This window comes from Heteronotia binoei, chromosome 19 (assembly GCF_032191835.1).
Source record: "Heteronotia binoei isolate CCM8104 ecotype False Entrance Well chromosome 19, APGP_CSIRO_Hbin_v1, whole genome shotgun sequence".
NCBI lineage: Eukaryota > Metazoa > Chordata > Lepidosauria > Squamata > Gekkonidae > Heteronotia > Heteronotia binoei.
In genome coordinates this window covers 29,383,046-29,396,165 of record NC_083241.1, presented here as the reverse complement: position 1 = coordinate 29,396,165, position 13,120 = coordinate 29,383,046, and the positions used below count along the sequence as shown (strand labels likewise).

General features: G+C 53.5%; 1 protein-coding gene across 3 annotated transcripts in view; it reads right to left on the bottom strand.

Moving 5' to 3' along the window:
* AP3B2 (adaptor related protein complex 3 subunit beta 2) overlaps positions 1-13,120 on the bottom strand; it is an 82,207-nt gene that overhangs the window by 42,317 nt on the left and 26,770 nt on the right. For all 3 annotated transcript variants that reach the window (XM_060260058.1, XM_060260059.1, XM_060260060.1), the window contains exons 6-9: positions 11,707-11,773; positions 4,550-4,732; positions 3,185-3,361; positions 557-654 (exon numbers count right to left, since the gene is read on the bottom strand). In XM_060260058.1, the coding sequence (XP_060116041.1) occupies positions 557-654; positions 3,185-3,361; positions 4,550-4,732; positions 11,707-11,773 (525 nt within the window). The remainder of the gene's footprint in view (positions 1-556; positions 655-3,184; positions 3,362-4,549; positions 4,733-11,706; positions 11,774-13,120) is intronic.

The following is a 13,120-nucleotide window of genomic DNA, read 5'->3' as shown; positions in this document are numbered from 1 at the left end:
AACAGTGGGGGTGGGGAATGGCAGCTGGGGACTGGAGTTGCAAACCTCTCAAATGCACTACGGAGCGATCAGATGTCAGAAGTGTGCAGCAAGACTGGCTCAGCCAAAAAACACCAGATTTTATCCAGTGAGGGGGTGAGGGGTGGCTTGGGTCTGCCGATGAGAGAGGAATGGAGGACAGATGTGGATGTCTGGACGAGCACTTTAAATCTGTTGGGGATAAGCAATGACAATGGATCCAAGTGCTCGTCTGACCGCACCCTAAGAGAGGCCTCTGAACCTGCTGAACAGATACTGGAGTGAAACCCTCCAGGATGGCAGCGTCCAGTTCTGGCAGGGCCTTCTTGACACAGACTCCCTTTGAGCCTTCCCTGTTCATTTTCTTCCAGTGCATGGACTGGCTCCCTGACTGCTGAGAGGCGAAAGCAAATGAGAGTTTAATCAGCTCCCTGAACATCACCAGGAGCGCACAGCTCTGCATTCAGGGCATTTCCCAGGTGGAGCAGCTGCTGTCAGGAAAAGAATGGGGGAATGGGGAGGGGGGAGACCCACACACCTGTGGCTCCTGAGGAGGCGGACTAAGGCCTTTGCGATGACCCCAACCTCGGCTTTTGGGGCTAAGTGGAAATAAAGCTGGGCAACGGACATCACCACCTGCGAAGAGAAGGGAAAGGATTTGGGGGTCTCAAAGTCCCAGCAATGAGAAAGCAAGACCAGACAGCAGAGGGAAGACAGGGACCGTGGTATGCGGCAGCTGCCCCCGGCCACATGCTGGGAGGGGCCCTGGCCACCCGTGCCCTTCAAGGAGGGGAGAAAGAAAAACAGATTCCAGCCACCCCTCATGCCTGCCCCTCAACTGGGGCTCAGACCTCTGGCAGTGGCCACTCACACCCACCCTGGCAGGGTCCAGTTGTTTGGCTTCCGGTGGATCCTGCCCATCTCTCATAGCCCTGGCAGAGGGGAGCTGGTGCTCAGGTGGGCAGTGATTCTAGGGCCCTAATCTGGAGTTCCACCCGGGGCCCCAGAATCACCCCTGGAAAGAGGTCAGAGGCTGCACTGATCACCCTAAGATGAAGGCCGCATAACAGGCCCGGAAAACCAAATTTTCCTAGCTCTGGTAAACAGGACTTGGGAACTGGATGTTTCTGTGTCCCGGCCACTCACCACTATTGGCTTTGGAACTCTCTCCCCCAGCAAGCCCACCTGGCCTCATCACCTTTGTACTTCTAGGGCCCAGCAAAGAACACAGCTTCCCCCAGGCCCCCAGCGGCTGAACCTTCTATTGATTTTTACTGCTATCAAAAATGATTTTTACTGCTGTTTAAACATGAGAACATAACAAGAGCTCTACTGAATCAGACCAATGGTCCATCTAGTCCAGCATCCTCCCTCACACCGTGGCCAACCAGGTCCTCTGGAGGACCAACCACAGGGCAGAGATGCTGAGGCCTTCATAAGCACATAAGAAGAGCCCTGCTGGATGAGACCAGTGGTCCATCTAGTCCAGCCTCCTGTCTTACACACTGGCCAGCCAGTTCCTCTGGAGGGCCAATAACAGGGCATAGAGGCCGAGGCCTTCATAAGAACACCAGAAGAGCCCTGCTGGATCAGACCAGTGGTCCAGCTTCCTGTCTCACACACTGGCCAGCCAGTTGCTCTCAGGGTCCAACAACAGGGCATAGAGGCTGAGGCCTTCCCCCATTGCTTCCTCCTGGCTCTAGGATTCAGAGGATTAGTGCCTCTGAACATGGAGGGGTTTTTTTTGAAGTCACTATGGCTAGTAGCCTCTCCTCCCTGAATCTATCTTGTCCCATTTTAATGCAGTCTATTCCTGTGGCCATCACTGCTTCCTCTTCGTCAGCTCTATTCAACCCATGCATCATTTCACAAACCTAAACTTTTATTCTTATGCTCAACCCAGGTGGTATCCAAATGCTTCCCAAATGTATTTATTAATTAAAACGTTTGCATCCCGACTTTCTTTGTGCTTCAAAGGCAGTTTGCAATAACGGTTCAAAACATTTGCAGTTAAAACCAAAAATAAAAGCGCAAACCCCGAATCCGTAAAAGATGCCTGCCAGTCTAAAGGTAAAAGTAGTCCCCTGTGCAAGCACCAGTCGTTTCTGACTCTGGGCTGACGTTGCTTTCACAACATTTTCCCGGCAGACTTTTTACGGGGTGGCTTGCCATTGCCTTCCCCAGTCACCTACACTCCCCCCCCAGCAAGCTGGGTACTCATTTTACCAACCTTGGAAGGATGGAAGGCTGAGTCAACCTTGGGCCAGCTACCTGAACCAGCTTCCGCTGGGATCAAACTCAGGTCGTGAGCAGAGGGCTCCGACTGCAGTACTGCAGCTTTACCACTCTGTGCCACGGGGCGTGCCAGTCTAGCCCCCCTCAAAACCCCTGGTAAACAGGCAGTTCTTGCAGCACCTCCCAGTTCTTCTACTTTTTTTGCTTTATGTGTTGCTGTGATTTGCAGATCACAGGGTGGCTTGGCTTTATCTCCAAAGACTGGATGGGACTGAAATGGTAAGTATCGACAGATCTAGTCCTACTTTTGGATCACATGGAGGACAACCCCCTGTGGTTCCTTGTGTGCAGGACTTTTTTTTTGTAGCAGGAGCCCCTTTGCATATTAGGCCACACCTCCTAATGTAACCAATCCTCTGAGAGCTTACAGGGCTCTTAGTCCAGGGCCTTCTGTAAGCTCCAGGAGGACTGGCTACATCAGGGGGGTGCGGCCTAATATGCAAAGCAGCTCCTGCTACAAAAAATCCCCCTGCTTGTGAGGGTCAGGAAGAGCTGGATGCTCTGATTCTTTGAGTGGCCCGGTGGCTATTTTAACAGAGGCTCCGTTACCCTGAGGAGGATGTCACCCCACAGAGAAGAAGATGGGACTGGATTTAGACCCCACCCTTCATTACCCAAAGGAGTCTCAAAGTGGCTTACAATCTCCTTCCCCTTCCCCTTCTCACAACAGACACCCTGTGAGGCAGGTGGGGCTAAGAGAGCTTTGAGAGAACTGCTCTTGAGAGGAACAGCTGTGTGAAAACTTGTGATTCACTCAAGGTCACTCCAGCAGGTACATGTGAAGAAGTGGAGAATCAAACTCGGTTCTCCCAGATAAGAGTCCATGCACTTAACCACTACACCAAAAGAGGAAGCACAAAGGGAGTCTCACTGCAGCATTGCGGCTCTGGAGCAGGGGTTTGGTGTTACGTAGGAGCAGGCGGTGGTCGGGATCCATCACGTAAGGCTTGCGTTTCACCAGAGACGCTGGTTCCGCTTTCTCATCTTTGGAGTCTTCCTCTTCGGACCCGTAGAAAGCCTTTTCAGCATTCTCTTCCAGAAGAGACTCCTGCCGGGCACAAGAGAATGGGAGGACACACAATATGGATTGCAAAAGGTGATCTCAGAAGGTGTCCTCTCCGCTGCAGCTGGCTCTAGGAGAAGGGCAGGGGGTGGAAGGTTTGGGGGAGTGGCAGCCCTTCACCACCACTCCGTCCGCTCCCTCACTTCCATTTCCCCCAGATTTTTTTAAAGACAGAATGATAAGCCACACATTACCCTACAGGGATTCCTGAACTCTCGCAAAATGTGAATTTTGCAGTTAAAACCAAAAATAAAAGTTAAAACTCTTGCAAAATATGAGATTTCAGGAAGTCCCACTGGGAACAGGCAGCTTTCTGTGCCACCTTTTAGGATGCAAAAGGAACAAGGGGTGAAGGAGAGTCAGCTGCTCTAGTTCCTGAGCAGGGACAGTGAGAGCTGGGGCAGTGAGGGCAAAGGAAGGCTTCTCCACCAGTCTTCTTCAAGCACGCAATTCTTGTAACTTTTGCTTTTGAGCCCTTCTCAGTTTGTACCAAAAAGAAGAAAATACTGGATTTATATCCCGCTCTCCACTCCGAATCTCAGAGCAGCTCACGATCTCCTTTACCTTCCCTTCCCTCAACAAACACTCCGTGAGGTGGGTGGGGCTGAGAGAGCTTTCCCAGAAGCTGCCCTTTCAAGGACAACTCCTGTGAAAGCTATGGCTGACCGAAAGCTATTCCAGTAGCTGCAAGTGGAAGAGTGGGTTCCCACAGATAAGAGCCCGCACAAAAACCCGGTTCCCCCAGATAAGAGCCCGCACACTTAACCACCACACCAAAATAGCTGAGTCAGAAGAAGAAGAATTGCAGATTTATACCCCGCCCTTCTCTCTGAATCAGAGACTCAGAGTGGCTTACAATTTCCTATATCTTCTCCCTTCCAACAACAGACACCCTGTGAGGTGGGTGGAGCTGAGAGAGCTCTGACAAAAGCTGCCTTTTTAAGGACAACCTCTGCCAGAGCTGTGGCTGACCCAAGGCCATTCCAGCAGGTGCAAGTGGAGGAGTGGGGAATCAAACCCGGTTCTCCCAGATAAGAGTCCACGCACTTAACCACTACACCAAACAGGCAATACTGCTTCAGGAGAGGGGCAGAGGGGCATTCAGACCTCCAGCATCAGTTTGGCCCCCGCAGTCTGGACAATCTCGTCCGTCTTGCAGGCTCCTTCACTTACATTTTGGGTGGGGCTCAGGAACTGGGTGCGAGCGTATCGCGTGAGCATGTTGATTATGACCACCTGCCCCCACTCCTCCACGTCGATCAGCAGGTTGCACAGCTTGCGGTAGTTCTTGTGGATCAGGTCGATGCGCTCCGGGCAGACCTCTTCGAAGGCCATCACCACACTGCCAGCCACCAGCTGAGCACGAAGAGAAAGGGGGGGGGGTGCGGGGGAGTAAAACAATGGACGTTTGCAAGCATTTGGTCAGGGGTCTTGTAGCACAAGAAGGGTGATGTTTTCAGTTCTCTGGACAGCCAATAGAACCGGGCTGTGAGAGGGGCTATGGCTCGCTGGCAGAGCATCTGCTTGGCACACAGAAGTTCCCCAGTTTAATCCCCAGCATCTCCAGTTAAAAGGATCAGGTAGGAGATGGTACGAAAGACCTCAGCCTGAAACCTTGGAGATCTGCTGCCGGTGTGAGTAGACAATACTGACCAGGCCTTTTTTTGTAGCAGGAACTCCTTTGCATATTAGGCCACACCTCCCTGATGTAGCCAATCCTCCTGGAGCTTACAGTAGGCCCTGTAAGAAGAGCCCTGTTGTCAAGTCGGCTGAATTCAATAACGAGTCTCTTGATAAAGTAGCAAGTTTATTGTAATCAGAACTGTGGACCATGGCAGAGATTGAAGGACTGAAACACATATGCACTAATCCAGTATTTAAAGTATGAATCTAAAGGATTCCTACGGGGGGCAATCTATGCAACACATCTTCACACTAGGATGCTACTTCTTTCGTTCCCAGACCGAAGTCTTGACACCCCATACTCCCCACAGAGAACAAGGCTGGGAAGGCGCCACTATCTTGTTCACAGGTTAGCATTTCAAAGCAGGTTACACAACAAAGGCATTTCTAGAGAGGGGGCAGGAGAGTGAGCTAGCAGCCCCCGGTGTACACTGTAAAGTACCCAGACTCCTTCACTTCAGAACCAACCTTAATACAGATATTGAGTAACCCATAGCAGACTTGACATACTGCCCCCCCTAGGATCCCCCTCCTGCCGGGCGGCCTTGCAAGGAGGGCGAGTCACATTTATGGCTCCGGAACTCGGGCCCCGAGAGGCTCCGGCACTCCCCCTTCGAGGGGAGGGTTGGTGAATCTTGTGAATGCCATTTGGACGGCCCCGGAGATCTGCGCAGTAGGCTGCAATGAAAAACAGGGTGGACTTTACCAAGAGCAAGGGGGAGGTCTAACTCTACTGTCACCGGGTTGATTACCCGCTTGATTTTGAATGGCCCTAAGAACTTAAAAGCCAATTTCCTAGACGGTTGTGCCAGAGGCAGGTTTTTTGTTGACAGGTACACGGAGTCCCCCACCTTCAAGTCCCAGACTGGCACATGGCTTTTATCGTACTGTTTCTTATACGCCTCCTTGGCCAGCTTCAGGTTTTCTTGAATGGCTGGCCAACATTGGCTGGGACCTTGCCACCATTGCTCGAAACTTGAGCCCGTCAATCCCTCCCCCCCTGGCAGCATGGGAATCGGCTTTCCCTCATACCCGAACACTGTTGCAAAGGGAGATGCTTTTGTGGAACTGTGAGCGCTGTTGTTGTAAGCGTATTCAGCGAAGGGGAGGAGGTCCACCCAGTCCGACTGGCGTAGGCTCACAAAGCACCGTAGGTACTGCTCTAGCACCCCGTTCACTCTCTCAGTCTGTCCGTCCGTCTGGGGGTGATAGGCAGAACTTAGCCCCTGTTCCATCCCTAGTAACTTACAAAACTCCCGCCAGAAGGTGGCAACGAACTGAGGCCCCCTGTCACTTATGACCTTGTCAGGGATGGAGTGATGTTTGGCCACGTGGTCGAAAAATAAAGTCGCTAGTTTCTTGGCTGTGGGTAATTGGCTGCAGGGGATGAAGTGGGCTTGTTTTGAAAACGTGTCCACCACCACCAGTATGACTGTTTTCCCCCGGGAGGGGGGTAGCTCGACTATGAAGTCCATGGACACCATGGCCCATGGCCGTTTTGCTGTTTCCAGAGGCTGTAGGAGTCCCGGGGGTTTCCCCCCCTCCTTTTTGCCATCACACACACCGGGCAACCAGCTACAAAGTCCGACACATCCTTCTTTAGGGACGGCCACCAGAACTGCCGGTGCACCAAGTGCAAGGTTTTTACATAGCCGAAGTGCCCAGCTAATTTGGAGCAGTGACATAGTTGGAGAATTTCTTTCCTTAATATTTCCGGGATGTACAGTTTCTCCCCCTTGTACCAAAGAGCGTCTTTTCTTTTCTGCAACCCCTCCGGCCGCCTACCTCCCTCCCGTTCGGCCTCTAGGGTGATTCGTTCTTTGCTTAGCCCGCTCAATTCCTTTTTCCTCTGCGAGCGGGTAGTGACCATAGCCGCCACTTGTGTGGGGGGGATCAGGGAATCTACCACTTCCTCTCTCTGGCTCTCATGCTGTGGGAGCCTGGACAGGGCGTCTGCTAGGAAATTGCGGGTCCCCGGGATGTGTTTCAGGGTGAAGTCGAATCTGGAGAAGAAGCCCGCCCACCTGATTTGCTTTTCACTCAATTTTCTTTTCCCTGTTAGTGCCTCTAGATTTTTGTGGTCCGTCCATATCTCAAAGGGCACCCTGGCTCCCTCCAACCAGGACCTCCAAGTTTTCAGTGCAAACATGACAGCGAAAGCCTCTTTGTCCCACACTGACCAGTTCCTCTGCTCCTCCGAGAACTTTCGCGAAATGTAAGCGCAGGGTCTCAGCTTCCCCTCCTCATCCCTCTGCATGAGAATGGCTCCTACGGCGACGTCGGAGGCGTCGCATTGGACCACAAACCCCTTCCGCTCATCTGGGTGGCTTAAGACCGGCTCGCTTGTGAACAGTTGTTTAAGCCGGTCGAAAGCCGCCTGACAAGTCGGTGTCCAATTCAGCCTGGCCCCTGGTCGCTTTGCCTCCTCCCCCTTCCCCTTCGTCTTCAGGAGGTCTGTTAGGGGCAGAGCGATCTGGGCGAACCCCTCAATGAATGTCCTATAGAAATTGGAGAATCCGAGGAAACTTTGGAGCTGTCTACGTGTCCTCGGGGGGGCCCACTCTAGAACTGCCTGAACTTTGGCTGGATCCATGGCCAGCCCGTCCCCAGACACCCGGAAGCCCAAATAGTCTAGTTCCGTGCGGTGGAACTCGCATTTAGACAGCTTGGCGTAGAGCTGGTGCTTCAGCAGGGTGGCCAGCACTTCCCTCACTAGTTTCACATGGGATTGTTCGTCTTGCGAATAAATAATGATGTCATCAAGGTACACCACCACCCCCTTGTACAGAAATTCCCGCAATACATCATTTATGAAATTCATGAACACCCCCGGTGCCCCTTGCAATCCAAACGGCATGACTAAATATTCAAATTGCCCCATCGGGGTGTTGAACGCCGTTTTCCACTCATCCCCCTCCTTGATGCGCACTCGGAAGTACGCGTCCCGCAGGTCAAGCTTTGTGAAAATCTTCCCCCCCGCCACCGTGCTTAGCAAATCTTTGATGAGGGGGATGGGGTAGGCGTTTGACATGGAAATCGCGTTAATCCCACGAAAATCCGTGCAAAGCCTAAGACTGTGGTCCTTTTTCTTTCTAAACAACACGGGGGCCGCGTGGGGGGCCGTCGCGGGTCTGATGAACCCCCTTTTCAAGTTCAAGTCTAGGAATTTTCGCAGCTCCTTCTTCTCAGCCCACCCCATTTGGTAGAGCTTGGCCCTGGGAAGGCTTTCCCCGGGGATTAGTTCTATCGCACAGTCTGTGCTCCTGTGGGGGGGTAGCTGGTTGGCCTCCCGCTCACTAAATACCTCCATCAGGTCGCGGTAGGCGTCCGGGACATGGTGCACCTCTTCCACCAGGACGCACGCCCTCTCCCGAGCGGCTGGCGCTCGTGGCCCCCATGCTGCCTGCCAAAGGTGCTGGTTGCAACTTGGGTCGGGAAATCTGATGGTCTGGGCTCTCCAGCGGATGAGGGGCTCGTGCTTTTCCAACCACCCCACTCCCAGGACCACGGGGTAGCCGCAGGCGGGCGCGATCACAAACGTCTCTGAGTCCCAGTGATCCTCAATCCCCAGGGGGCACGGCTCAGTCTCTTGTGTGCAGGGTTCCCCCCCCATTACTGACTCATCCATCTGTTCAAAGTGCATGGGGTGGGGCAGTTGTAAGCGTTTCAATCCCAGAGCCTCCACCACCTTGGGGGAAATCAGCTCTCTATTACAGCCCGAGTCTATGAGGGCCCGGATCTGTAGGAACCTTTTTAGCTTTGGGTTCAACAATTTGACCACTATAAAGTACAACCTTCCCGTGGGTCTCACCGTGAGCGGTGCCTCCTCTCGGTCGACCTGCTGGTTGGCACCTTTCAAAGCAGGTCGGCGTCGTTTCCCGCCGGCTCCTCTTCCCACGCCAGCTCGGCCAGCTCCTCTGACAGACGCACCTCCTCCTCTTGTAGGTCGTCTTGCACCAGGAGTGCGCTGCTCTTCGCCGCGTCCTTAGGGCGGCCGGTGGTTTTCTTTGGGCCGGGGGTGCCCGGGCGGGTGGCTCCCTGCGGTGGGGCGGCCCCGGTGGCTGATTGGGGGCAGCCGGAGGCTAGATGGTTGGGGTCCCCACACCGAAAACAACGTCGGGGCCCCCCCGGGGCAGCCACCGCCTGCTTCTTGACTTTAGGTGGCTCAGCCTTCCCGGGGCTTGCTTTCGGCGTTCCCCTGCCGGCGGCCAGTGCTTGGCGCAGCATCGCCACTCGTTTCAGGTTGGTCTCCACCTCCCCCGCCAGCTGAATCCACCCCACCAGGGTATCGGGGCGGGCTTGCGTGAGCGCTCTATCCAGGATGCTCGGGTTCAGCCCATTGGTGAAGTGCTCGATCTTCATCACCTCGTTCCAGTTCCGAGCCCGGGCGGCGTTGGCCTGGAAGTCGGCCGCGTACTCCCGGATGGATCGGGCCCCTTGCTTCATGTTCCGCAGCGCCGCCAGCGCTCGGGTTTCTTGCAGGGGGTCCTCGTACTGGGTCAGCAGGGCCTGCACGAAAGTGTTTACGAAATGGAGGACCGGGCTGTTGGTTTCGCATAGGCTCACATACCACTTCTTCGCTGCGCCCCGCAGCTTCGACCCGAGGTAGTCCACGCGGCTCATCTCATAGGGGAATGAGTCCCCCCAGTAGTGCATGTAGCTGTTTGCTTGGATCGCGAAGTAGTTCACTTCCTCCGGGTCCCCGTCGAACGTGGCGTCCAGCTCCCGGCCCCCCCCCAGGTCTCTTTGTCTGACCGGGGCAGGGGGGGGCGCCGCTGGGGCTTGCGGGGCCGCTCCGGGTGGAGGAGCGGCGGGGCCCTGTCGAGCCGGGGGTCCCCGCGGACCCGCCGGGGCTGGCTGTTGCTGGCGAGCCCCGGTCACCCCCAGCGCTCTGCCCAGCTGCGCGGTCAGGGTCTGCATCTGGTCCTTTAGGTCTCTCACCGCCCCGTCGATCTCCCTGCGGACCATCGCGCGAAACGTCTCGTACTCCTCATCGGTCTGGTCCTTGGGGCTCGCCCCTCCGTCCTCCGCTCCGCACTCGGCCCCTTCGCTTCCACTCTCGAGGTCCTGCGCCCCCGCGGCGCTGGCGCCTTTGCTCGCCTCGCCCGGGTGGACGGCGGCGGCCTCGGCCAGTTGGACCCGCTTGGTGTGGCGGGTCATGATCGCCTCCCGACGGACCGGGGCTTGATCCATCAGCGTAGTGGAGGTTCTTGGCTGGTATTGCCGTGGGGTCGCCACCAGCTGAAACTGTGGAGGGGAGGCCGCGGTCCTTCTGGCAGTATGGATGTGCCAGGGTGTCTCGGCCCCCTCCACTCTGGTTGGGAATCCTCCATTCTCCGGAGACTGTTCGGACATCGCCTTTTCAGTTGCCGGAAAGGTTGAACTCCAAGATAGGGAGTCCTTCAAAATGTCAAGTCGGCTGAATTCAATAACGAGTCTCTTGATAAAGTAGCAAGTTTATTGTAATCAGAACTGTGGACCATGGCAGAGATTGAAGGACTGAAACACATATGCACTAATCCAGTATTTAAAGTATGAATCTAAAGGATTCCTACGGGGGGCAATCTATGCAACACATCTTCACACTAGGATGCTACTTCTTTCGTTCCCAGACCGAAGTCTTGACACCCCATACTCCCCACAGAGAACAAGGCTGGGAAGGCGCCACTATCTTGTTCACAGGTTAGCATTTCAAAGCAGGTTACACAACAAAGGCATTTCTAGAGAGGGGGCAGGAGAGTGAGCTAGCAGCCCCCGGTGTACACTGTAAAGTACCCAGACTCCTTCACTTCAGAACCAACCTTAATACAGATATTGAGTAACCCATAGCAGACTTGACACCTGTAAGCTCTTGGGGGATTGGCTACATCAGGGTGTGTGTGGCCTAATATGCAAAGGAGTTCCTGCTACAAAAAAAGCCCTGATACTGACATTGATGGATCACGGTTGTCCACCACCATGTGACTGGCAGCAGTACAATGCTAAGCAGAGTTACCCTTTTCAAGCCTACTGGCTTCAGTGGACTTGGAAAGGCTTGACTCTGCTTAGGAGGGGACTGCAAAAGATGCTAACGTGACCCTGACTGCCGAGACCCCTCCTTCTAAAAGTGGCTGATTCCTTTCTATTGTGAAAGCAGCACAATGGGGGGGGGGGGGGGGGAATCACAGACAAGCCGAAACTTTCCACAAGCCCAGAGGGCCCTTCCAGGTAGGCAACAAAATTACTCTAAATTTAGGAAAACAAAAAAGGGCCAGAAGAGGCCTTTAAAGAAGGAGGAGGCTATTGGATTTATACCCTGCCCTTCGCTACCCAAGGGAGTCTCAGAGCAGTTTACATATCTCCTTTCCCTTCCCCTGTGAGGTAGGCGGAGCTGAGAGAGCACTGACAGAAACTGCTTTTGACAGGAACAGCTCTGCGAGAACTTGTGACTGATTCAAGATCGCATCAGCTGCTGGTACCCGCGGAGGAGTGGGGAATCAAACCCGGTTCTCCCCATATGAGTCCGCGAACTTAACCGCTACACCAAACTGGCTCTCAAACTGGAATCATCCAGGAGGCGTAGAATGTTGAGTGCGGCTGAGACACGGCTAAAGGGGAGAAGGCTGGGGGTGTGCCGGAGACCCTGCAGAGAGACCACCCTTACTCACCGTGGTCTTATCTGCCAACAACTTCTCAATGACCTCTATCAGTTGATCCTTTTGGTCCGAGTCGAGGCTGCAAGGAAGAGACCCAGAAGCTGTAACTAGAGGACATCGACAGAGGCTGCAGCTATTGAAGCAACTTGAAGAGTGGCTGGATACACCTTGCTTTCATCTCAGAGGAAATTAACGGGGTGGGGGGGGGGGGGGAGGAAGGTACATCACATGCCATCTTTTTTTAAAAAAAAAATCTTGTGGTTTTGTTTTTAATTTGGATTTTCTTGGTTACCTTATGCAGAACTTGGTTTAAATGAAACAAACTGTGAGGAGGAGGAGGAGGAGGAGAGACTGGATTTATACCCCGCCCTTTACCTTGAGTCTTAGCATGGCTTACAATTTCCAACCCTTCCCCTCTTCACAACAGACACCCTGTGAGGCAGGGTGGGGCTGAGAGAGCTCTGAAAGAATTGCTCTTGAGAGAACAGCTCTGCTGAGAACTTGTGGCTGATACCAGGTCACCCAGCAGCTGCAAGTGGGAAGAGTGGGGAATCAAACCCGGTTCTCCGAGATTAGAGTCCGTGCTCTTATCCACTACGCCAAGCTGGATCTTGAGGACCGTGTGGGCAAAGGATGGGGCAGAAATGTTCTAATGTTTTAATTATTCACAGCTTAATTAATTGCAGGGCTGTAGCTCACTGGTGGAGCATCTTGGTTGGCATGCAGAAGGTTCCCGGTTCAATCCCTGGCATCTCCAGTTAAAAGATCTGGCAACAGGTGATATGAAAGACCTCTGCCTGTGACCCTGGAGAGCTATTGCCAGTCTGAATAGACAAGACTGACTGTGATGGCCCAAGGGTCTGATACAGTACGAGGCAGCTTCGTGTGTTCATCATTTCATTCTTGGCCTCCTAATTTTCTTGATAATGTGCAAAAAAGTCCTGACTGCCACACCCCCAAAAACACACACATCAACAATGCAGGATACAGAACAGCTGGATTTTCAAACAGATTCTAAATGTCTTTTTTTTCTTTAGTTCAAGCAGTTAGACCAAGGAAAACTCGAAGTTTGAATCCAGTGGCACTTTTAAGACCAACAAAGTTTAATATTGGGTATAAGCGTTCGTGTGTAGGCACACTTCATCAGATAGCAAGATACTTACATGCGCACAAAAGCTTATACCCCAAATTAAACTTTGTTGGTCTTAAAGGAATCACTGGACTCGGACTTTGTTCTCCTGCTTCAGACCAACATGGCTACCCAAGCTGAAATTCAGCTTGACTTCCTGGCACGGTATCAAAGCTGGTGACAAACCACCAACCACACATCAGAGACACAAGTCTAGAACTTTAGCGAGTTGCACTCTGATTCTCAAGGGCTGCCCTTCCCTGCTCGAGTGTTCTGCCTACCCTATCAGTGGAACCC